The sequence below is a fragment of the Phyllobates terribilis genome, unplaced genomic scaffold (genome assembly GCF_046119375.1).
Source record: "Phyllobates terribilis strain yellow unplaced genomic scaffold, ASM4611937v1 Scaffold_10__3_contigs__length_209671492, whole genome shotgun sequence".
In the NCBI taxonomy this organism is placed as follows: domain Eukaryota; kingdom Metazoa; phylum Chordata; class Amphibia; order Anura; family Dendrobatidae; genus Phyllobates; species Phyllobates terribilis.
Genome location: NW_027362770.1, coordinates 80,315,813 through 80,342,475, shown reverse-complemented (window position 1 = coordinate 80,342,475; position 26,663 = coordinate 80,315,813). Strand labels below are relative to the sequence as shown.

At 50.5% G+C, this 26,663-nt stretch overlaps 1 protein-coding gene across 2 annotated transcripts in view; it reads left to right on the top strand.

Moving 5' to 3' along the window:
• The window catches only part of LOC141164416 (electrogenic sodium bicarbonate cotransporter 1-like), a 766,124-nt gene that overhangs the window by 510,162 nt on the left and 229,299 nt on the right, over positions 1–26,663 (top strand). For both annotated transcript variants that reach the window (XM_073649614.1, XM_073649613.1), the window contains exons 12-14: positions 22,718–22,767; positions 23,224–23,406; positions 25,026–25,139. In XM_073649614.1, the coding sequence (XP_073505715.1) occupies positions 22,718–22,767; positions 23,224–23,406; positions 25,026–25,139 (347 nt within the window). The remainder of the gene's footprint in view (positions 1–22,717; positions 22,768–23,223; positions 23,407–25,025; positions 25,140–26,663) is intronic.

Sequence of the window (26,663 nt, the reverse complement as noted above, 5' to 3'; positions counted from 1 at the left end):
AGGGCCTAACACCACCGAAGTGGCATTAATTTCGCTAGAGTATAACTATTGCAAAGGAGGCCTAAACCAGTTCCACTACAGCCAACCCAATAGATGTAGACCCAATCAGGATTTTCCACATTTCAAAAAATTAGTGACAGACACTAGCAATGTCTAATCAATTTCACTACAGTAGAAATAGTGTAAATGTTGGTTCACTAGTGCTTTCACTAACATTACCATGTACCCCACGTACACCTTGAACATCAAGCCTATTCCCCCTTCCACCACGCCATCTATTTTTCCGGAAGTGAGCACACAGCTTCCATACTTTGTGAAGCAGCTCAGCCAGGCCAGGATAGTGGCGGAGAAATCGCTGTACCACCAGGTTGAGGACATGAGCCATGCTAGGCAGGTGTGCAAGCTTGCCTCGGCCAAGGGCTGCTAACAGGTTAGCACCGTTATCGCACACGGCCTTCACTGGCTCTAGGTTCAGTGGAGACAGCCATTGCTGAAACTGAGCCTGGAGAGCTGCCCACAACTCTTCAAATGTATGACTGCGATCTCCAAGGCATTTTAATTTGAAGACTGCCTGATTACGGTGAGCCCTGACTGCGCAGTACGGAGGTGGTGTGTATTCGCTCTGCACCCTTGGAACGCGTGTCTCGTTAAGGCAGAGGTTGAGTGCGCAGGTGGAGGCCCTAAAGGAGGTGGAGGACGCAGAAGCAGCAGAGGAAGTGGGAAATACAGAGGTTTCTTCTGCAAGTCTGTGGATTCCAAGATTTGTGGAGCAGCCCCTTCCCCGCCTGCCCCCACAGCCACCAGAGTCACCCAGTGCCCAGTCAGTAAGATGTAATGCCATGCTTACTCGTCCAGGTGTCTGTAGTGAAATGCACCCTGGCACACGTAGATTTAGACAAGGAACGGGTGATGTTGTCTGTGACATGCTGGTGTAGTGCAGGCACAGATTTCTTAGATAATTTATAGCGACTGGGCAACTGGTACTGGGGGATTGCGATGGCTATTAGTTTTCAGAAACCGTCTGTATCTACCAGGCGGAAAGGCAGCATTTCCATGGCCAACAGATTGGAGGTGGTGGAGTTCAACCTCTTAGCTTTGTCATGCGTATAATGAAACAATCTTTTACGTGACCACAACTGCTGGACCGAGGGCTGGCTAAGGTGCTGAGAGAGGACGGAATATGGTGAACCGGAAAAACTGGTGGAGCATGAGTGAGGTGCAGATGTTACGGTGGATTGAGAAACATGCGGTGTGCTCAGTGAAACATACACAGCAGGTGTGTCCGCTTCCGTTACAGCTGATGGGCTGTCACTCAGCCTGACTGGAGCGGGTAAAGAACTGGAGTTTCTGCGTGACAATACTTGGCACGGTAACAGAGGAGGAGGAAAAAGCAGCGGATGCGTTTGATGGGGCAGCTGATGGTTGCTGAGGTGTGCTGGTCCGCATTTCAGCACGGTAAGATTCCCAGCATAAAGAATATTTTTGAGCATGCATGTAGTTCATGCATGTAATAGTCAAATTATTGCAGATTTTCCCTCTACTGAGTTTTTTATTGCAAAGTTTGCAGGTAATGTGAGTTGGCTTATCCTTTGCAGTGACAAAAAAGCCCCATGCTAGGCAACCCTTGCTGCCCCTGCGAGCTGCGGACCCGTGACCGCTGCTGGCCCCAGCCACGGTTGTGGTTAAGTATGCAGTGCTCCTCGTGCTTGCATCACTCCGTGTCTGCGCCGTAGTGTGAAATGTAACCTCCTCGTCTTCCTCCTCAGATGAGCTACTCGGCTGCATGACTCTGGGTTCACACCAAGTCGGATCTTCAACCTCGTCATTATCCAATGTGTTATCCTATTCCTCGCCCTAAAAGTGACCCCTCTCCTCTTGGTGCCCTGACAGCACAGTCAGTCCGCATGAGCCTCAGGTATCTGAGTCTCATCTGGATCACCTCTCTTCCCTGCGGTTAACGTCTGGTGACGAGGGTCAGGAACCTGCTCGGACCCTACTTCGTCCTGCCCCGAATCCAAGCTAAAAATATTTTGGGCATCGGTGCAGATGCTTTCCTCTCCTTGACTTTGTGACTGTTTGGAGTACACTTCTGATGCCCATGGTGTAGAATGGGTGAAGAGTTCTACAGACTGGCCCATCAGTCAGTTGGGAAGTTGGGCAGTTGTGACACGGGGGGAAGCATGGGTAATGGGGTGTCACCTCTGTGGACTGTACTGCGTGTAATGTTGAGGTTTAGGAAGAAGATTAGAGGCCACTGGAAGCAGAGCTTGCCATCCACTGGAGCACCTGCTCTTTCTGGACCTTATCAACTAGGAGAATCACTGTGTGGCTGCCAAAGGAAGGGAGTACAGTAGGCCGTCCACTAACATAAGTTGTCAGTTGTCTTTGGATAGGACCTGTTTGTGTTGGTTCACTAGTGCTTTCACTAACATTACCACGTACCCCACGTACACCATGAACACCAAGCCTATTCCCCCCTGCCACCATGCCCTCTCTTTTTCCCACTCATGTTGTTCATATACAGTGGTAGGAGCATGCAATTAACTAAAGAAAAATATGTTTTTTTCCTGTACAGTAGCTCAGCACACAAGTGAATTTCAGCAACACTAAATGACAAGGTAAAATATGGCCGGCCGTATAACGTTACTAACAGACAAAAGAAATTTGTTAATGTGCATGAGGCTGATAAAACCTACGAGATATTCTGCAAAAAAATTCAAACTGAGATGTCCCCTGTTGTATTACTTTAGGAACAGAAGAAATTTTTTTTTTTTTGAATGTGGATGAGGCCAGTATGACATAGAATATATGCTCCAAAATATTTCAAACTCAGATCTAGCCGGCTGTATCACTTTACTTGGAGCAAAAAATATTTTTGGTTACTCTGCATAAGCTCTGCATACAGCTGACTCTGACCGCCACTGACGTAGTAGCTGGCTTATAGCACTGTATGACTTTTGGCACAGGAAAAAATATTTTTTGGACTGGGCCTAGTAAGAGAAGTTTTTTTTTTTTACTGTGAAACAAGGACAAGTTCAACGCCACTAAAATAGGATCTGCCTTTTAGCAGACTGAATCAACTTTGCCACAGTAAAAAACCTTGGGTGGACTCTGCCTGCCAGCCAAAAATATACACTGCTCAAAAAAAATAAAGGGAACACTCAAATAACACATCCTAGATCTGAATGAATGAAATATTCTCATTGAAAACTTTGTTCTGTACAAAGTTGAATGTGCTGACAACAAAATCACACAAAAATCATCAATGGAAATCAAATTTATTAACCAATGGAGGCCTGGATTTGGAGTCACCCCCAAAATTATAGTGGAAAAACACACTACAGGCTGATCCAACTTTGATGTAATGTCCTTAAAACAAGTCAAAATGAGGCTCAGTATTGTGTGTGGCCTCCACTTGACTGTATGACCTCCCTACAATGCCTGGGCATGCTCCTGATGAGGTTGCGGATGGTCTCCTGTGGGATCTCCTCCCAGACCTGGACTAAAGCATCCACCAACTCCTGGACAGTCTGTGGTACAACGTGACGTTGGTGGATGGAGCGAGACATGATGTCCCAGATGTCCTCAATCGGATTCAGGTCTGGGGAACAGGCGGGCCAGTCCATAGCTTCAATGCCTTCATCTTGCAGGAACTGCTGACCCACTCAAGCCACATGAGGTCTGGCATTGTCCTGCATTAGGAGGAACCAAGGGCCAACCGCACCAGCATATGGTCTCACAAGGGGTCTGAGAGTCTCATCTCGGTACCTAATGGCAGTCAGGCTACCTCTGGTGAGCACATGGAGGGCTGTGCGGCCCTCCAAAGAAATGCCACCCCACACCATTACTGACCCACTGCCAAACCGGTCATGCTGAAGGATGTTGCAGGCAGCAGATCGCTCTCCACTGCGTCTCCAGACTCTGTCACGTCTGTCACATGTGCTCAATGTGAGCATGCGACTTTGCCAATCCTGTTGTTCTGTGGCAAATGTCAAGCGCCCTGCACGTTGTTGGGCTGTGAGCACAACCCCCCATCTGTGGACGTCTGGCCATCATACCACCCTCATGGAGTCGGTTTCTAACCGTTTGTGCAGACACATGCACATTTGTGGCCTGCTGGAGGTCATTTTGCAGGGCTCTGGCAGTGCTCCTCCTGTTCCTCCTTGCACAAAGGCAGAGGTAGCGGTCCTGCTGCTGGGTTGTTGCCCTCCTACGACCTCCTCCACGTCTCCTGGCATACTGACCTGTCTTCTGGTAGCGCCTCCAGCCTCTGGACACTACGCTGACAGACACAGCAAAACTTCTTGCCACAGCTAGCATTAATGTGCCATCCGAGATGAGCTGCACTACCTGAGCAACTTCTGTGGGTTGTAGAGTCCTTCTCATGCTAATGTAGCACCCTGAGGATTCGGCTGCTACAGGGGTATTGCACCTCAACCCAGAGGTGTGATATTCCACTCCCGGGTAAGGAAGGAGTGTGGAACTGAGCTCAGATAGACTGCATGCACTACATACATCCCATTCCAGAGGAGCAGGCCGACGGTACTCCCACTTAGAAATGTGCAGGTACAACCGAGCCTGTTCCTGGCTGGAGTGGGAGGGGGGTGGTACATCCCATGTAGTGTAGGGGCAGATAGGGGGAGCAGTCTGGGTAGTGATAGGAGCTCATTGGGTGCTGGTCACCTGAGCTCACACATAGAGGGATATATAAGGAGGGCACCAACTTAGATCAGGGTCAGACGCTGAGAACAAGTCAGTTGGAGAGGAGAGAGAAGAAAACAGCAGCCCTGGAGAGAGAGAGAGGAGAAAGAAAGAGAAAGACCCAGAGGGGGACAGCAGAAGGGACCCAAGAACCCAAATTAGAGCACCGGGTGAGGAGTCAGCACAAGGGTACCGGAACCCAAGCTGGTGGGGGCAAAAACATCCCTAGCCAGAGACCGGAGGCTGTGGGCAGCATCTGCCACGGCCACTCACTACATCCACCCTGAAGGCATACCACATGGAGGGTCAGGGAACCTAAGGCCAAGGGTTGCCCAGCAGAAGACCCGAGGGAGCTGGATCTAGGTGGATCACTGGTGGGGACGGCTGAAGAAAGGACAGAGGGAGAGCTCAGGGCCACGCTCCGGACTTGTTTGGGGGTTGGCCGGATCCAGGACCTGGTGGACGCAGCACGGCTCGGGTGGTCACTAACAGCTGGAGTGACCGAAACATCAGCAGTAAGTAAACTCCCTTAACTGCACAACCCGAGTCTGTCTTGATTGCCGGCTGCACCGCACCACCACAACCCCCATCCTCTGCGCCTGTCCCCTCTGAGGCTATACCCCTCCCGTTGGGGGTTATCCCACCAAGCTGCACATCCACCATCAGCCTCAGCGGACCCTGCTGCAGCGGCGGCCACAGTGACCGCATCACAACGGGTGGCGTAGTCGACACAAAAGAACTTTAGTAACATCTGTAAAGCTGCCACATAACACTGAGCTTGACGCCCTGGGCACGGGACCGGGTCACAGCCGCTCGGAGACTACAACCCCCCATCTGATCCGGTGCCGGGTATTCCCCTCAAAAAGGAATATGTCCCAGGGGGCGCGTCAACTTTGGCGTAGTCGGCAGGATTACGTGCCCGCAACACCCGGGTACTGCGTGCCTGAAGAAAAGTGCAAGTTTACCTCAGAAAGAAGTCTCCCGCCGGTTCCGGAGGGTCCACGCCATCGGACTCCATCACCAGTCGTTTCCCGCCGATTGTCCGCCATTTCCAGCTTGTTCCCGCCATCTGTAGAGTTTCCCGCCACTGGGAAGCGATTCCCGCCAAAACCGCAGATTTCCCGCCTTGGAAGAGCAGCGGACGCCATTATGGGCGTGCCAAAGGAGGGCAGGAGGCCACCTCCCATCGTGGGCCAGGACAGAAAATGGCGCCAAAAGTGGAAACCGCCCCCACCAACAGAGACTGTGATGCTGGAGGTGTCTGTCAGCGTGAAAGAACTCCCCCTGGAGCTGACAGTCACCGAGTTGCCCCGGGACCGCCCTCGAAGTGGGAGGAGACGAAAGAAAAGAGAAAAGATGGGTGTCGCTTGGAGCAGTCTAGAACGAGCGCACCCGGAGGCAAGGTGTCCAGAGCGAGAGCACCCGGAGTCGAGGAGAGGAAGAATAGACCCGGGAATGGAGCGGCAGCAGCGCAGCACCGGCCCGCTGGCCAGGAGCCTGCAAAAAGAAGAAGGAGGAGAGCAGAGCAGCACCGACCCGATGGTCAGGAGCCTGCTGGAGTCAACAACCCCGCTAGGCTTAGCGGAGATCCTGGCGCAGCTTCCCCGAGATCGGGAGTGCGCGCGGAGTGCCCTGGAGGGCCTCGCGGGAAGGATGGCCCGAGTGCAGAGGGAGATCCTGGCGGAGTGGGGCCGGGAGATGGCCCAGCAAGCTGGAACCCGTCCACGGAACCCGCTCCCTTGGAAGAAGACACCGACTGCCTCTGCGGATGACGCGGGAGGACCCAAGGCCGGAGACGGCGCAGAAGAGGGAGCGAGACGCATGGCAGCAGGTAAGGGGGACGCCTATACCCCATACCGGAAGACCGCTTATCTGCCCCAGCTCCCCGTCGCAGAGCCCGAAGGTCCCCCGGCCGTACCCGAGACCGCCATGACACCGCCACCGACTGGGCCCCGACCGGAAGCCGCCGTCGCGACCCCGGTGACGTCACGCGTCGTGACCCGGAGCGTGGCGAAGGAAGAGGAGGAGCCTCCGGCCTGGTCGCAGGGCCTAGCGTTTCCGGGCGCCGCATCCCCAGTAGAGCCATCTACCTCCGCGGAGCCTCCGGCCTGGTCGCAAGGCCAGGTAGCCCAGGGCGCCGCCGTGTTAACAGTTCCATTCACCTTCCAGATGCCCCCGGCCTGGCCGCAAGGCCTGGGTAACCTGGGCGCCCCCACCATCACGCCTGCACCCGAAACACCAAGGGTGCCATATCTGGGAGAGGACCCCTTCAGCCAGCTGACGTGGCCGGACGGGCGGCCTTTCATCTGGCCCGAAGAATTCTTGGAACTGGAGCGACAAAAGAAGTTAGGTCCCCTGTGTGAGCCCCTGATCCCGGCTCCAAAGCCCGTGACTCGGGTCTCGCCTCCACTAGAAGAAGCCCAATTCGTGTGGGACCCCACGGGAGAAGATTTGATGGGGTTCACCGGAGAGACTCGGGCAGCTGCAGCTGAACGCACAGAGTGTTGCCGTCAACAGCTGGCAGAGTTTCAGAGAGAACGGGAGGAGAGGCGGGTCAGAGAGCAATGGGCCCAGACCCGCAGCGCGGAGCAAAAGAGTCGGACCAGAAGGGACCCCTATGCAGCAAATCGTCCCCGTACCATCGGGACGGTAATAAAGTTTAATGCGCAGCATGGGTGGGGCTTCATAAAGGACCGGAACACCATGGGTGACGTCTTCGTTACCCGACGGGACGTCGAGTCCCACCTGCCAGAGGGTCACAAAGGCCGTGACCTCTACGTCGGTGACGAGGTAACGTTCACCCGGCACAAGTGTGCCAAGGGACCTTACGCCCTCCACGTGCATCGCCTGACAGAGGAGGAGTTGCAGTGTAGGGAGGAGGAGCCAGAAGACCCGGACGGGTTCAAGGCTAGAAGGTACTATGACTGAGATAGTACAAAGGACTGTATATAGTTACCTGTCGGGGTACCCAAGTAACCGTGGCTGCTTTAAAGTTTAGTCCCCGTTGGGACCAGTGAACAGTTCAACCCGTGTGTCCCCTACCCAAACCAGGCTGAGGACTGTGAGCAGCCATCCCTTTCCCTTTACTTGGCCGGGGACTGAGAACGGCCAAATTCCCCTGTAAATAGTTGCGCGTCCTAAAGCGCCCCCTACCGGTTTTATAGGAGAAACCATTTTTCTAGAAAGACTGTCGCACTTTTCCCGGACACACGTTGCACAGTGTCCGGAGGAGGAACCTGAAACCAGAGAAGTCGACGAGAATGTTTATATGAAAAGTTTTTATATATATATAATGTTTTACATGTTTTATATGTTCATATAAAAATTTTGTATGTTTTGGTGTTTTGTCTTACAGCCCGAGGACGTGCTGTGATTTACCAGGGGGGAATGTAGCACCCTGAGGATTCGGCTGCTACAGGGGTATTGCACCTCAACCCAGAGGTGTGATATTCCACTCCCGGGTAAGGAAGGAGTGTGGAACTGAGCTCAGATAGACTGCATGCACTACATACATCCCATTCCAGAGGAGCAGGCCGACGGTACTCCCACTTAGAAATGTGCAGGTACAACCGAGCCTGTTCCTGGCTGGAGTGGGAGGGGGGTGGTACATCCCATGTAGTGTAGGGGCAGATAGGGGGAGCAGTCTGGGTAGTGATAGGAGCTCATTGGGTGCTGGTCACCTGAGCTCACACATAGAGGGATATATAAGGAGGGCACCAACTTAGATCAGGGTCAGACGCTGAGAACAAGTCAGTTGGAGAGGAGAGAGAAGAAAACAGCAGCCCTGGAGAGAGAGAGAGGAGAAAGAAAGAGAAAGACCCAGAGGGGGACAGCAGAAGGGACCCAAGAACCCAAATTAGAGCACCGGGTGAGGAGTCAGCACAAGGGTACCGGAACCCAAGCTGGTGGGGGCAAAAACATCCCTAGCCAGAGACCGGAGGCTGTGGGCAGCATCTGCCACGGCCACTCACTACATCCACCCTGAAGGCATACCACATGGAGGGTCAGGGAACCTAAGGCCAAGGGTTGCCCAGCAGAAGACCCGAGGGAGCTGGATCTAGGTGGATCACTGGTGGGGACGGCTGAAGAAAGGACAGAGGGAGAGCTCAGGGCCACGCTCCGGACTTGTTTGGGGGTTGGCCGGATCCAGGACCTGGTGGACGCAGCACGGCTCGGGTGGTCACTAACAGCTGGAGTGACCGAAACATCAGCAGTAAGTAAACTCCCTTAACTGCACAACCCGAGTCTGTCTTGATTGCCGGCTGCACCGCACCACCACAACCCCCATCCTCTGCGCCTGTCCCCTCTGAGGCTATACCCCTCCCGTTGGGGGTTATCCCACCAAGCTGCACATCCACCATCAGCCTCAGCGGACCCTGCTGCAGCGGCGGCCACAGTGACCGCATCACAACGGGTGGCGTAGTCGACACAAAAGAACTTTAGTAACATCTGTAAAGCTGCCACATAACACTGAGCTTGACGCCCTGGGCACGGGACCGGGTCACAGCCGCTCGGAGACTACAACCCCCCATCTGATCCGGTGCCGGGTATTCCCCTCAAAAAGGAATATGTCCCAGGGGGCGCGTCACTACCATGAGTGTGAAAGCACAACCAACATTCAAAAGTGACCAAAACATCGGCCAGAAAGCATTGGTACTGAGATGTGGTCTGTGGTCTCCACCTGCAGAAACACTCCTTTATTGAGTTTGTCTTGATAATTGCTAATAATTTCCATCTATTGTCTATTCCATTTGCACAACAGCATGTGAATTTGATTGTCAATCAGTGTTGCTTCCTAATTGGACAGTTTGATTTCACAGAAGTTTGATTTACTTGGAGTTATATTCTGTTGTTTAAGTGTTCCCTTTATTTTTTTGAGCAGTGTATATAGGTTTGACTGTGTGTACAAGCTGAATTTGACCGCCACTGACGTAGTAGCTGGCTTATAGCACTGTATGACTTTTAACACATAAAAAAATATTTTTTGGACTGGGGGTAACAAGAGAGGCCGCCTGAAGTTCAACTCCACTAAAATAGTATCTGACACTAAAAAGACTTTAGTGCACACATCGTTCAATATCACAATAACAGCAGAAAAAAAAACAGATTTTGTGCTCTGCAATAAGAAGCTCTGCAGACTGTGCAGAGCACAATTTCAACCCCACTAAATGAAAAGATGCACTGCTCTTGATCACATTAGCCAGTGCAAAAAAAGATTCAAGGTATACAGAGACATGGAGCTCTATACCAGCGGTGCACAGCACTATTGTATGGCATGGGCCCTCTGATTCTGTCAGAATCTCAGTACTTGCACAAGAACACCAAAAAATGTGCTGCACCAGCAGTTGCAGAGGTATACAGGCCAGGAATTATCTACACTATCTGACTACCACACAAGCCCCCCCATCTATCTAGCTAATATCTCTCATTACACGGGAGAACACTGAGATGCGTCGTCTCCAGCAGTGACATGTATATAATGGCGCTGAGGGAACATGGCTGCTTTTTATATTGAGAGGACATGTGATTTCTGCAGCCAATTGCAGAAGCCCTTATGTCTGGACAGTGTAGATGCTTCCTGCGCTATGGCTGGCTGGCCGCGCTTTCCAGAGCTAAAGTTACCGCCCACAGGAAAAAAAAACAGAAAAAAAAACAGTGCGCCGCTGATCTGACCTGTTCTAAGCTCTCCACAGCCCCCACACTCACCTGGCACATGTCACCGCTCATCATACACTTGCACTATGCTAACAAAACTGTTCAAAACGCCGTGGTTGCCCTGTATTTGCGGTCCCGTGCAAATTCGTCAAACTTTTCTGATTTTAAGAAAATTTGCTCGCCTTTGTGATCGCGAATCTGAATGTGCCATATTCGTGCCGAATTTGAAACTTTCGAACATTTGCCGAACAAATTCGCTCAACTCTACTTCCCGGGCCTATGCTTCATGTGAAAGTTAAAGTCCCGAAGACCTAGGAATCATCTAGTTACCCTGGCATTTTTACCCCTCTTTTCCCTTAACCAACTCAGAGGGGCATGGTCTGACACCGACTTAAACTTCCTCTTATCTACAGCCCACTTTATGGCTAAACACTCTTTTTCCACTATTGCTTAGTTCTTCCCGCAGGATGAAAGTTTCTGGCTCAGATAGAAAATGGGATATTCTTCTCCATTTATCTCTTGAGAGATTACGGCTCCTAGACCAACCTCTGAAGCGGCTGTCTGGACCACAAACTCTTTCTTAAAGTCTGGTGCGACCAGGACCGGCTGCTTACACAGTCTAGCTTCAACTGTTGAAACGTGGTTTCTGTTTCCTCAGTCCACTTCACCATGGTTGATCTGGTGCCTTTTAGGAGATCTGTCAGTGGTGCGGTCTTCATGGCAAAATTCAGGATAAACCGCTGGTAATATCCCACCATTCCCAGAAATGCTCTTACTTGCTTCATGGAGAGCGGTTGCGGCCAGGTCTGGATTGCTTCCACTTTATTGAATTGCAGCTTTATTTCGCCTCTCCCGACGACATAGCCCAAGTATTTGGCCTCCTCTTTCCCAATGGCACATTTTCTCATATTTATAGTAAATCCCGCTTTTCTCAGCGCATCCAGAATGGCCTGCAGTTTAGGTACATGACTAGCCCAATCTGGGCTAAAGACTACAATGTAGTCAAGGTAGGCTGCGGCATACTTCTTATGTGGGGCTAGAATCCGATCCATAGCCCTCTGGAAGGTGGCTGGGGCCCCTGTAGTCCGAAAGGCCTCCTAGTGTATTGAAAGCACCGATCAGGTGCCGAGAAAGCCGTCTTCTCCTTGGCTGTCTGGGACATGGGGATCTGCCAGTAGCCCTTCATCAGGTCAAGACTGGTGATGTACCTTGCCGGTCCAAGCCTCTCGATGAGCTTGTCAACGTGGGGCATCGGGTATGCGTCACACTTGGACACCTCATTCAGCCAGCGGTAGTCATTACAAAACCTCCACTCTCCGTTGGGTTTTGGCACGAGGATGATTGGGCTCAACCACCCACTCTTTCATTTCTCTATCAAAATGAAGTCTAGCATCCTCTTACCTCATCAGAGATCACCTTCTAGCATGCTTCCGGAATCTGGTACGGCTTCAGATTCACTCTTATATGTGGCTCGGTCAGCACGTCATGCTCTACCACCTGAGTATGCCCCGTCATCTCTGAGAACAATTCCCGATTTCGCTGTAGTAATTCTCTACACTGTTGCTTCTGGGTCGGCAATAGAGTCTCTGCTATAGTGACCTCTTCCACATTGCTTTTGGGAGCAGCTCCCAGGCAAGGAGTTTCCACAGGTTCCCGGTCCTGCTACGGCTTGAGCAAGTTCACATGGTATACTTGGTGTGGCTTTCTTTGGCCAGGCTGGTGGACTTTATAATTAACTTCGCTGACTTTCTCCACCACCCCGTATGGACCTTGCCATTTGGCCAAAAACTTGCTCTCGACTGTAGGGATTAGCAACAAAATACGGTCCCAGGGCTGGAACTGCCTCAGCCTTGCCGATCAATTATAGACCCTTGCCTGGGCTTCCTGTGCCTGGAGGAGATGCGCTTTCACGATCGGCATCACTTTTGCTATTCTTTCCTGCATCTGGGTGACATGTTCAACGGTGCTTCAGTGTGGCATAACCTCGGCTTCCCAGAGAAGCCCTCACGGATGTCGTCCATACAGGAGCTCAAACGGATAAAAAAAACGATAGAGGCTTGTGGAACCTCCCTTACCGAGAAGAGTAGGAAGGGCAGCAGGTAGTCCCAGTCACGTTCATCCTTCTCTACGACTTTCTTGAGCATCGCTTTCAGGATCTTGTTACAGCGCTCTACTAAGCCGTCTGTCTGCCGATGGTAAATGGAGGTTCACAGTTGGGTAATTTGGAGGACCTTGCACAGCTGCTTCATTACCTTGCTCATGAACGGAGTCCCTTGGTACGTTAGGATTTCCTTCAGCAGACTGATCCTGGCAAATATATGGACAAGTTCCCTGGCTATACATTTACTTTATGAATTTCTTAGTGGTACCGCTTCTGGATACCGAGTCGCATAGTCCATGATCACCAGAATGTATTGGTGGCCTCGGGCAGACTTGACTAAGGGCCCTACTAGGTCCATTGCAATCCTCTCTAAGGGGATCTCTATCACTGGCAGTGGAACTAATGGACTAGGAAGTGGGAAGAGGGGACGGTTATTTGGCAGATGGGGCAGGACCTACAATAGATGAGAATTTCTCGGTAACACCCCGGCCAATAAAACCTTCTTAAAATCCTCTCCTGAGTTTTCTCGACCCCTAAATGTCCCCCCAGAACATGTGAATCCAGTACCCTCTATCTGTATGGCCCTGGCACTAAGAGCTGCTCCACTGTTTCACCACCACTTAGTTTAGCCACCCAATATAGCAACTCCCCTTGAACTGCAAAGTGGGGAAACCTGGTATCAGCCTCCAGCTCTTGGGCAACCCCATTACATACAGTAACCTGGTAAAATGCCCCCTTTAAGGTCAGGTCCCGAACTTGAGCAGTCCCAAAGTTCTCTCTGGACACATCTAACTCAGGGAGGTCAGCCTCCTCGGTCACCGTCTCACCCCTCATCGCCGGAAATGACGCACATTGGGAACTCATCGACTTGAGACTTCGTCGGGGGTCTTCTCTAGGGACCTGGCTTTTGCCCACGCTACTTAGTCCGGTTCCCTTCCCCGACAAGTCCAAAAATAAAGCAAAATCATGGCCCAGTATGACGGGATGTATTAGGTCCTTAACCATCCCGACCTCGTGAGACTGGGCACTACAGTCTGTTCCCACTGTTACTGTGGCCACGGGATAGCCCTTGGCATCCCCATGAATGCACTGAATGCCCACAGTTTTGGAAGGGATCAACTGGTGGGGAAGGGTAGCTTTGATTAAGGTCACCAGACTCCCAGAGTCCAACAATCCAAGCACCTTTACTCCATTAACGGACATGGCACACGCTTGCCGGGTTGACAGTCTACACTGCAGTCTGGATAAGCATAATAGGAGACCCATCTGCCTAGGCTGCAGTCCATGGGCTCAGGGGACATATGACACCTGGCGGCTACGTATCCAGGGTTGTGACACCTCCAACAGACTTTATCTTTAGCAACAGTTTTTGTGGCTCCTTCAGTAGGAGTGTGATGCCCCCGAGTGGTGGCTCTAGACCCCTTCCGTGGTGAACCCACCCCCTTTTGGGTATCACAGTATGGAGAAATGACTATATCCAGTTTCCCGAGGGACTTCTCAATCGCCTGGTACCTCTCTACCAGGCCGAAGAAGTCATCTGCATTCTGGGGATCGCCCTGGGCAACTCAAGTCTGTCCTGACTTTGGAAAAGAGTGCACGAATCTATCAATCACCACCCGCTCGCCCATCTAGGCCGGAGTGGAGGACTCTGGCTGCAACCACTTCTGAACGAGATGCAGTAGATCGAACATCTGCGAGGGGGGGGGATTGTCGCTGGCATATGCCCAGTGGTGGACTCGTTGCACTCTCACCGCCATATTAACTCCCAGGCGTGCCAAGATCTCTGTCTTTAGCTTGACATATTCTTTGGCATCCTGCAGTGCCAAGTCGTAATATGCCTATTGGGGTTCACCCAACAAATATGACGCCAGAACCTCTGCCCACTGTTCTGGTGGAAGTCTCTCCCGATCAGCCACCCTCTCAAAGACTGTCAGAAATGCTTCTACATCATCCCCGGGGGTCATCTTTTGCATGGCCCGTCTTACCGCCTTTCTGATGTGGGAGTCATCAGTCGGCCCTGGGGGTGGGGCGGTCGCTCTGCCCTGGATGGCATCCACCAGAAGCGGTATCTGCTGTTGCTGCTCCTGCTGGTGCTGTTTCTGCGCCTTTTGCTGCACTTGGATCTGTTGCAGCAACAGTTTGTTCATCTTCTGGTGCTTCTGCATGCTCTGCTGGCTCTGCAAGTGCTCTGCTGCCTCTGGCTCTGCAAGTGCTGCTGGTGCATCTGTTGTTGCTCTGCACCAGGTGCTTAATGAGCTCCTCCATGCTTCCGGACTTCTCTGGCTGGCTGGTGGCATTCACCTAGGACATCCACCGGTCTCTGTGGCAGGTATACGTGTTCCTGGAATCTTGCACGCACTCTCACACCAACTGTGGTAAAGGGACTTGCACGGCTCTCCAGAGGCAGACACAGGACACACGGTTCAGGTTAAACTTCCTGCTGGTTTATTCTGTAGTGTAAACTCCAGCAGTGTCCCATAAAAATAAACAGACCCTCTCGGGATTAACGGGAAAATAAAAGATAAGGTATAACAGAGTCCAATATCAAGCGAGGCTCGGTCCGCTCCGGGTAGCACGATAAAGTCGCAGCAAACACCTGTCCTCCGGTGTTGCTCTCTGGCTTCACCCAAACACAGCCTGGAGACTTCACTCTCCAGGCCACACACTGTTCAGAGAAAAAAAACTGACTGAACATTTAATCCTTGCTCAGCCACACCCTGAGGGGAGGTAGGGAGGTAGGGAGATGGCTTCCCACCCTCTTTGCCATTCCCATAAAACCACACCCTTTAAGAGAGTTAATCCCCCCAGCATATAACATGCTGGCAGAATTTTATTAGGTTTTAGTTCACACAGGAAAGCAACCTGAGTGACACATACCTCCCCTCATATATCATACCAGTCACTCTGTCACACACTCCATATGACGCGCCCCCTGGGACATATTCCTTTTTGAGGGGAATACCCGCACCGGATCAGATGGGGGGTTGTAGTCTCCGAGCGGCTGTGACCCGGCCCCGTGCCCAGGGCGTCAAGCTCAGTGTGATGTGGCAGTTCTACAGATGTTACTAAAGTTGTTTTGTGTCGACTACGCCACCCGTTGTGATGCGGTCACTGTGGCCGCCGCTGCAGCAGGGTCCGCTGAGGCTGATGGTGGGTGCGCAGCTTGGTGAAATAACCCCCAACGGGAGGGGTATAGCCTCAGAGGGGACAGGCGCAGAGGATGGGGGTTGTGGTGGTGTAGTGCAGACGGCAGTGAAGACAGAGTCGGGTTGTGCAGTTAAGGGTGTTTACTTACTACAGATGTTGTACTGGTCACTCCAGCTGCTAGTGACCACCCGAGCCGTGCTGCGTCCACCAGGTCCTGGATCCAGCCAACCCCCAAACAAGTCCGGAGCGTGGCCCTGAGCTCTCCCTCTGTCCTTTCTTCAGCCGTCCCCACCAGTGATCCACCTAGGTCCAGCTCCCTCGGGCCTTCTGTTGGGACACCCTTGGCCCTGGGTTCCCTGACCCTTCATGTGGTGTGCCTTCGGGGTGAATGTGGTGGGTGACCGTGGCAGACACTGCCCACGGTCTCCGGTCTCTGGCTGGGGATTGTTTTTACCCCCACCAGTTTGGGTTCCGGTACCCTTTTGCTGACTCCTCACCCGGTGCTCTGATTTGGGTTCTTGGGTCCCTTCTCTCCTCTCCTGACTTGTTCTCTGCAGCTGATCCTCTCTGCATCTGACTCTCTGCGTCTGACCCTGATTCTAGTTGGTGCCCACCTTATATACACCCTCTATGTGTGAGCTCAGGTGACCAGCACCCAATGAGCTCCTAACTTTACCCAGGCTGCTCCCCCTATCTGCCCCTACACTACTTGGGATGTACCACCCCCCTCCCACTCCAGCCAGGAACAGACTCAGTCGTACCTGCACATTTCTAAGTGGGAGTACCGTCGGTCTGCTCCTCGGAAATGGGATGTGTGTAGTGCATGCAGCCTACCGAGCTCAGTTCCACACTCCATCCTTACCCGGGAGTGGAATATCACACCTCTGGGTTGAGGTGCAATACCCCTGTAGCAGCCGAATCCTCAGGGTGCTACATTCCCCCCTGGTAAATCACAGCACGTCCTCGGGCTGTAAGACATAAAACATCACCAAAACATACAAATTTTTATAAACATATAAAACATATAAAACATTATATATATATAAAACTTTTCATATAACATTCTCGTCGTCTCTTGTTTCTGGTTCCTCCTCCGGACACTGTGCAACGTGTGTCCGGGAAAAGTGCGACAGTCTCTTAGAAAAACTGGTTTTCCTATAAAACCGGTAGGGGGCGCTTTAGGACGCGCAACTATTTACAGGGGAAGTTGGCCGCTCTCAGTCCTCGGCCAGGTAAGGAGGGAAAGGGAATGGCTGCTCACAGTCCTCAGCCTGTGGGATTAAGGGGTAAACGGGTAAACAGTTCACTCAGCTGGTCCCAACGGGGACTATATTTGCAGTAACAGTTTCTTTATACCCCGATCGGGTAACTATTTACAGCACCTACTCCGCTGTACTCAACAACGTCTTCCTCCTGCTCCTTCTTTGGGGATCTCAGCTTCAGACCCGTCCGGATCCTCTTGCTCTTCCTCCTCACATCGCAGCTCCTCCTCTGTCAGGCGATGCACATGGAGGGCGTAAGGTCCTTTGGCACACTTGTGCCGGGTAAAGGTGACCTCGTCCCCGATATAAAGGTCACGACCTCTGTGCCCCTCCGGCAGATGGGACTCCACGTCTCTGCGCGTGACAAAGACGTCGCCGGGGGTGTTGTTGTCTGGAATGAAGCCCCACCCATGCTGCTGGTTGAACTTGATTACAGTCCCGGTGGTACGGGGACTGTGCGCTGCACGGGGGTCCCTCCTGGTCCGACTCTTTTGCTCGGCGCTCCTTATTTGGGCCTGTTGTTCCCGGACCCGCCTCTCTCTCCGCTCCCTCGCAAACTCCTCGAGCTGTTGGCGGCAGCACTCCGCACGCTCTGCTGCAGCTGCCCTAGTTTCCTGAGTGAACCCCATTAGATCTTCTCCGGTGGGGTCCCACTCAAACTGTGCTTCCGCTAGCGGGGGCGAGATCCTTATTACGGGCTTCGGAGCCGGAATCAGGGGTGCACACATGGCCCCAACCCTCCTCTGGTGCTTCAGTTCGTAATACTTCTGGGGCCAGACGAAAGGCTGCCCGTCCGGCCACGTGTGCTGGGCAAACAAGTCCTCTCCCAGACGCGGCACCCTTGGTTTTACGGGTGCGGGCGCGGTGGTGGTGGCGCCCTGGTTGCCCAGGCCTTGCGGCCAGGCCTGGGGCACCTGGAAGGTGAAGGGCACCGTTAGGACGGCGGCGCCCTGGGCTACCTGGCCTTGCGGCCAGGCCGGAGGCTCCGCGGAGGTAGGGGGCGCTGTTGGTGATTCGGCGCCCGGGGGTACTAGGCCTTGCGACCAGGCTGGTGGTATTTCCTGCTTTGTCACGCCCCGGGTCGAGGCGCGTGACGTCACAGGGGTCGCGGCGGCGGCTTCCGGTTGGGGCCTAGTCTGCGTCGGTGACATGGCGTTTTCGGGCACAGCAGGGGGACTTTCGGGCTCTGCGACGGGGAGCTGGGGCAGGTGGGCGGTGTCCTGGTTTGGGGTATAGACGTCCCCTTTACCTGCCTCCATGCGTTCGGCTCCCTTCTCGGCGCCGTCTCCGGCCTTGGGTCCTCCCGCGCCATCCTCAGAGGCGGTCTGTCTCCTCATCTTGGCTGGCGTGCTCCGGGTCTTGGTTTGCTGGGCCATCTCTCGGCTCCACTCGGCCAATGTCTCTCGCTGTACCCGGGCCATCCTCCGTGCGAGGCCCTCCAGGGCAGTCTGCGCACACTCCCGGTCTCGGGGGAGCTGTGCAAGGACCTCCACTAGGCCTAGTGGGGTCGTGGTGTCCAGCAGGCTCCTGACCAACGGGTCGGTGCTGCTCTGCTCTTCTTCCAGCAGGCTCCTGGCCAGCGGGCCGGTGCTGCTCTGCTCTCTGGACATCTCCGGGTGAGCTTCTCTGCTACTCCTCTCCAGGCTTCTTGCCTCCGGGTGCGCTCGCTCCAGACTGCTCCAAGCGGCACCCATCTTTTCTCTTCTCTTTCGTCTCCTCCCACTTCGAGGGCGGTCCCGGGGCAACTCGGTGACTGTCAGCTCCAGGGGTAGTTCTTTCACGCTGACAGACACCTCCAGCATCACAGTCTCTGCCGGTGGGGGCGGCCTCCACTTTTGGCGCCATTTTCTGTCCTGGCCCACGATGGGAGGCGGCCTCTTGCCCTCCTTTGGCACGCCCATAATGGCGTCCGCTGCTCTTCCAAGGCGGGAAATCTGCGGTTTTGGCGGGAAGCGTCGCCCAGTGGCGGGAAACTCTGCAGATGGCGGGAACAAGCTGGAAATGGCGGACAATCGGCGGGAAACGACTGGTGATGGAGTCCGATGGCGTGGACCCTCCGGAACCGGCGGGAGACTTCTTTCTGAGGTAAACTTGCACTTTTCTTCAGGCACGCAGTACCCGGGTGTTGCGGGCACGTAATCCTGCCGACTACGCCAAAGTTGACGCGCCCCCTGGGACATATTCCTTTTTGAGGGGAATACCCGGCACCGGATCAGATGGGGGGTTGTAGTCTCCGAGCGGCTGTGACCCGGCCCCGTGCCCAGGGCGTCAAGCTCAGTGTGATGTGGCAGTTCTACAGATGTTACTAAAGTTCTTTTGTGTCGACTACGCCACCCGTTGTGATGCGGTCACTGTGGCCGCCGCTGCAGCAGGGTCCGCTGAGGCTGATGGTGGGTGCGCAGCTTGGTGAAATAACCCCCAACGGGAGGGGTATAGCCTCAGAGGGGACAGGCGCAGAGGATGGGGGTTGTGGTGGTGTAGTGCAGACGGCAGTGAAGACAGAGTCGGGTTGTGCAGTTAAGGGTGTTTACTTACTGCAGATGTTGTACTGGTCACTCCAGCTGCTAGTGACCACCCGAGCCGTGCTGCGTCCACCAGGTCCTGGATCCAGCCAACCCCCAAACAAGTCCGGAGCGTGGCCCTGAGCTCTCCCTCTGTCCTTTCTTCAGCCGTCCCCACCAGTGATCCACCTAGGTCCAGCTCCCTCGGGCCTTCTGTTGGGACACCCTTGGCCCTGGGTTCCCTGACCCTTCATGTGGTGTGCCTTCGGGGTGAATGTGGTGGGTGACCGTGGCAGACACTGCCCACGGTCTCCGGTCTCTGGCTGGGGATTGTTTTTACCCCCACCAGTTTGGGTTCCGGTACCCTTTTGCTGACTCCTCACCCGGTGCTCTGATTTGGGTTCTTGGGTCCCTTCTCTCCTCTCCTGACTTGTTCTCTGCAGCTGATCCTCTCTGCATCTGACTCTCTGCGTCTGACCCTGATTCTAGTTGGTGCCCACCTTATATACACCCTCTATGTGTGAGCTCAGGTGACCAGCACCCAATGAGCTCCTAACTTTACCCAGGCTGCTCCCCCTATCTGCCCCTACACTACTTGGGATGTACCACCCCCCTCCCACTCCAGCCAGGAACAGACTCGGTCGTACCTGCACATTTCTAAGTGGGAGTACCGTCGGTCTGCTCCTCGGAAATGGGATGTGTGTAGTGCATGCAGCCTACCGAGCTCAGTTCCACACTCCATCCTTACCCGGGAGTGGAATATCACACCTCTGGGTTGAGGTGCAATACCCCTGTAGCAGCCGAATCCTCAGGGTGCTACACATACACTTAACCCCTTCACCACCTTGGGATTTTCCATTTTTGCGGTTTCGTTTTTTTCTCCCCTTCTTCCTAGCCATAACTTTTTTATTTTTTCGTCTACATGGCAGTGTGAGGGCGTGTTTTTTTGTGGACGAGTTGTACTTTTGAATGATATCAATGATTTTACCATATAGTGTACCGAAAATGGGAAAAAATTCCAAGTGCAGTGAAATTGCAAAAAGAGTGCAATTCCACAATTGTTTTATGGGTTTTTTATTTACCATTTTCACAAAATACTAAAACTGACCTGCCATTATGATTCTCCAGGTCATTATGAGTTCATAGAAAAAAACATCTAAAGTTTGTAATTAAATAAATAAATAAATGTCACCATTTTCCGAGACCCGAGCATCTCTATTTTTCGGGATTTGGGGCTGGGTGAAGGTTTATTTTTTGCATGCCGAGCTGACGTTTTTATTCATACCATTTTGGGGTGTTTACGATGTTTTGATGGCCCATTATTGCAATTTATTGCAATGTGCTGTGACCAAAAAAACGTAATTCTGGCGTTTACTTTTTTTTTTCAATACGCTGTTTATCGATCGGATTAACTCTTTTTATATTTTGATTGGGTGTTTCTGAACGTGGCGATACCAAATATGTATATTTTTTATTTTATTTTACTTTTAATGGGGTAAAGGAGAGTGATTTGAACTTTTACATTTTTTACATTTTTTTATATATTTTTTAAACAAATGTTTTACTTTGTTTCACTAGCTTCAATAGTTTCCTTAGGAGACTTGTAGTTGCGATTGTCTGATCTATGCGTAGCAGAAATACCCATCTGCTATGAACGCGGGCCACTGGGCGGCGCTCAAAGCAGATTGGTAATGACAATCACTGGGATCTTCTGCAGACCCCTGATTGTCATGCCAACCCACCAGTGCCCTGTGATCATGTGACAGGGGCGCTGATGAAAGAGGGGGAGGCGACCTATGACGTACCTATACGTCATAGGTCATGAAGGGGTTTTAAAGTTTGCAAAAGGATCTAAAAAATTATGAACTTTGCATATAGATTGATTCTATTTAAGAATTGTAAAGCAATGTTCATTGTATATGTAGCACCCCGAGGGCTCGGCTGCTACAGGGGTATTGCACCTCAAACCAGAGGTGTGGTATTCCACTCCCGGGTAAGGATGGAGTGTGGACCAGGACTCGTTTAGCTGCATGCACCACACACACCCCATTTCCGAGGGACAGGTCAACGGTGCTCCCACTAGACAGAAGTGCAGGCACGACAGCATCTGTCCCTGGCTGGAGTGGGGCGGGGGGTGGAATACCCAGTGGTGTAGGAGCAGATAGGGGTGGGTTTCTGGGCATAGGTAGGAGCCCATTGGTTGCTAGTCACCTGGGCTCGGGTGTTAGAAGGAGGTATATAAGGTGGGCACCATCTTAGGACAGTAGTCAGTCAGTCAGTCAGTTGAGCCAGTTCAGAGAGGAGTTCAGCCAGAGAGGGCTGACAGGGAGCTGTGGCTCAGTCTGGGCCCAGCTCCAGAGGCAGGCCTGGAGTGGAGGCCAGAAACAGCAGAGAGAGAGAGGAGAAGGAACGGAAAGGAAAGCAAGAAAGGAACTGGAACAGAGGAGAAAGGAAGCAAGGAACACAGAGAAAGGCCCAGAAACGCGAGGACAGAAGGAACCCCATATGCCCAGGAGATACAGGGTGAGGGGTTGGCAGAACAGGGTACCGGAACCCAAATTGGTGGAGGCAACAGATTCCTCAGCCAAAGACCGAAGGTTGTTACCACATCTTGGTGCGACCCCTCTCTACATCCACCAGGAAAGCATACCGCACAGGGTCAGGGAAACCGGAGATAGGTTCCGCCCAGAGAAGGCCCGAGGGAGCTGGACAAAGGTGGGTCACTGGTGGGGACGGCCAGAGAAAGGAAAGGAAGGGAGCCCTGTGCCACGCTCTGGAATTGCCTGGGAGTTGGTCGAGTCCCTTGCCTGGTGAACGCAGCACGGCTCAGGCGGTCCCTCATGTGCACAAGTGACCAGAATAACAACTGTGAGTAAAGCATTGGAAACTGCAATTACAAGTCTCTGTGTTTCATCGCCGCACCAGCACCATCAGTACTGGGACGCTCACCCCATCACTCCCAACATTCACTCTAGCTGCCCTGAGCCAATACTTCTCCCATTCCTGGCTGAGTCATCCCATTCCTGGCTGCGCATATAACATCAGCCTCAGCGGTCTGCAGCGCAGCGGCGGTGCCCACTGACCGCAATCCACAGGTGGCGTAGTCGGACAATTACAATACCAATAGACTGCCACTGGTTTGACCACCCTGGGCACGGACCGGGTCGCCACCACACGGAGACTACAACCCCCAGCATCTTACAGAAGGCCCGGCTCCGAGTATCCCCTGCACAGCACAGGCCCAGGGGGCGCGTCATATATATATTATTTAACTGCATATTACGCATATTATGTAGCTGCATATTACGTTTCCAGGATTTTATCGATTTTGTTCTGTTTATTTATTACAGGAAATGAGTCTTCAAGCAATTTCACATTGTATGATCCTTTTTATTATGTGGTAGGTTTTACGATTTCTTTCTCCTGCACTCTTTTATTAGAATAATATACAGTAAATATAGGTAACATAGGGTGGCTATTGATAACATACTGTCCCCAGGCAATCTTATGACAGTCAAGGGCCAATGTCAGGTTGCAGCACTTACACTACATAAGCAATGTATTGAGATTGCCAGGGATCACAGTGCTCTGAGTGGAGAAGTGGCACTAGTCCACGAGATGTATATGCTTTCTTTCTTTTATTTTACTTTTTTTACTAGGCACATTAGGGACATTAGAAAAATCTTGTCCAGTGACACTAAACGTTTAAAGGCTAACTGCAAGTTCTACAATTTCTACAACTTTATAATTCACTTTGTGTTTTAGTGCTTGAAGTTTTTAAATATGTTTGTGTCTATGCAATGTTTGGTGTTCATTTTATGTTTTCTCCTTGTGTATCTGCTTTTTTTCTCCATAGAATATGCAAGATCCTATAAATCTGACTCGAGGACAGTGTATTGAGTTTGGTGGACATCTAGAGGGAATTAGCTGCAACTATGTGCCTGATGTTTTTCTCATGTCTGTAATTCTGTTTTTGGGCACATTTCTTTGCACTGCATCCCTTAAAAGCTTCCAGACAAGCAGATATTTATCTACCTCTGTAAGTGTCATAGAAATGTAAAAGCTTAGAAATGAGAACCTTTCTTCTATACTTTTCATGTTCATCAATAAGACATAAAAACAGGACTACTAAAACAGTATATGAAATATTAGGTGCAGATATCTCAGAGATAATTTTTACCTGTTGAGCATTTTTATACACTGGTGTTATGCTCATTGAAGCATCCTGTAAGTAGCCCCATGAAAGCACCAATCATTTACCTCTATAAATTAGTTCTCACATTTAAATTGCATACATTCATTACAGTTAGGTTATGTGCGCACGTTCAGGATTTGCTTGCAGAAATTTCTGCAACGTTTTTGCAAAGTTCTGCATCTCTTGGCAGTAAAAATGCTGTGGAAATTCCGTGCGTTTTTGATGTGGTTTTTTTTTGTGCATTTTTGCCTGTGGATTTGCCATGTGTTTTTTCCAATGCATTGTATAGGAAAAACGCACAAAGAATGGACATGCTGCTTCTTTTCCCCGCATATGAAATTTTGTAAGGAAAAATCCTGATCATGTGCACAGATCTTGCAAAATCTCATAGGAAATGCTGGGATAAGGTTTGCTATGCATTTTTGGGGCCAATTCCGCACGGATTTACAGCATCAAAAACGCACCATGTGCACATAGCCTTAAAGAGGTTATCCGTTCTTGTGGGTAGAGTTTGCAGTCACTCAAGGTGTCTGCAGATTTCTAAATCCTTACAGCGTGCACACAGACAGGAATCTCCAATATCGGGCCCGAGATGAAATTTGTGTTCTTCTGGCCACATTCCAACTACACGTGCTCGGCCTCATTCAGTTCAATTGTATTGAGCGAGGGAAAGCTTGTCTAATCTGCACGTGACCGCATGTATGCAAATCACATACTTGCAGTCACGTGACTGCCTGCTTCGGGCAGCGATAACTGACAATGTGCGGTACATGGGATGCAGGATTCTAAAGTCTGAAGTTACATAGATTGACTGCATACTTTCATCACAAGACTGGACAATCCCTTTAAAGATGATCTATCAGCGTTCCAGATATGTCTGTTTTACAAATTACTTATATCTTCCAAAATGTAACAATTCTAGAGCATTTTGTTTTTGAACTCTGCATGGTGCTGTTCCTCTGTCATGCCTATCCTAAAATTATGAATAAATTACAGTGGGTGTTACCATTTTGGGATGTGTCTCTATCAACTTATAAATTGTGCGTCAATTGTGTTTCAGCCTGTTTAAAATCTTCCTTCCTAAAGTGCACCTGTCAGCAAGATTATGCTCAATAAACTACATACATTGTCAGGTGGGCGCCATTACACTGAGTAAAATGATACCTTGGTTGATGAAATCTGTCCTGTGGTTCTTGTGTAATCTTTACTTTCAGTTTGGAGATAATGATATGCTCGTGCTCCGAACAATCCTGCTAACAAGGGTACAAGTTATACTTGACAAATTAGTTAATTGTTGCCTGAACAATTGTTTGGCTGACAGCACTGACTGCAGATATATACAATTATAGAAATATTATGTCCTTTGAAATACTATACTGTATACTGTACTATATTTATCGCTCAAGATGTAGTTTTCAGTTCTCTTTGTGTCACCAATTTTTTTTTTTCTTTTTTCTTCCCAGATAAGAAAGTTGACTGGTGATTTTTCAGTAATACTGACTATAGCTATCTTTTGTACTGTTGATGTTATGTGTGGACTAGAAACTCCCAAACTTGTAGTTCCAAATGAATTTAAGGTAAGACATCAGAATGATTTCTAAAAACCATGCAGTCAATACATATCCCATTTTTCATAGATATTTGCTTCCTTATGCAAATATTGCAAACTTTTGCTTATTATTAGTGCAAGTTCAATTATTGGAAGTGTAAATTTAGATTTCAACGTGTTAAGTGACAATAAAATGTTAAAAGTAATTTTAAAAAATTCATTTGTTGGGGTCAAAACGTCTAAATGCTTTCAGGACTAATGTAAATGACAGACGTTTGTCCATTAAATTCACATTTTCATGTTTACAAATCACAGCTAAATACTTACCAATATTTAGAATACAAAATTTGAGACAATTAAGCCACACCCCACAGGAACATCCAAAATCACAAAATGACCTTGTTTTGGGCATTGTGTTGATTAACAGTGTATCTTTTGTGATTCAGTTTGTCCCTTTTAAAGTCCAGTTCTAGGGTTTGTCCCAGCAGAATTGTGAGTTTAGTTAGGTAAGTGTGCAGTCAACCCCTTCACCCTGAAGCCTGTTTTCACCTTCCTGAAACGGACAATTTTTTTAATTCAGACCAGTGTCACTTTATGAGGTAATACCTCTGGAACGCTTCAACGGATCAAGTATATCACACAGAATAGTTAATAAATAACATTTGTGACATGTTTTCTTTCATTTTTTTTAGTAGGAAGCTAGAAGAGTTAAAAGTTATTCAGCTCATTTTTCCAACAAAACTTACAAAAGCATTTTTTAGGAACAAACTCATATTTGAAATGACTTTCAGTGGCCTATTTGACAGAAAATACCCAAAGTGACACCATTCTAACAACTGAACCCCTCAAAGTGCTCAAAATCACATTCAATACGTTTTTAGTCCTTCAGGTGCTTCACATGAATTAAAGCTATATGGAAAGAAAAAAATTAACATTTTACTTTTTTTCACAAAAATGTTACTTTAGCCCCATTTTTTTTATTTTCACAAGGGTAAAAGGAGAAAACGGACCCCAAAATTTGGTGGCCAATTTCTCCTGAGCACTCTGTTATCCCATATATGGGGTAAACTAGTGTTTAGGTGCACAGCAGGGCTTGAAATGAAAGGAGTGAGGTTTTGTAGAGCATACTTTGATGGAATGATCTGCGGGCACCGTGTTTCATTTGGAGAGCCCCTGATGTGCCCAAACAGTGGAAACCCTCCATAAGTGACCCCATTTTTGAGAACTACACCCCTCAAGGATTTATCTAGAAGCATAGGTATAGTAATGATAATAATGCTTTTGGTTTTACTAGTGTATGAATTTATAATGTGGTGGTATGTGTAAGTTGTGCCGAGCACATCACATTATAAAAATGTGGTCAGACATACAGTCTATTGGGACACAACCTGTCACGGGTGTGTCAGAGATGACAGACAGTCACCCTGCAGTTGGTTGCAGGAGATCTCTACATTTGGCATTATAGACATCTTCTTGGAGGCTGTCTCTAGGACCCAGCAGCTACCTCCCTCTGGCTAATTAACACTCTGCCTCGGTGTATAAATACCTGCTG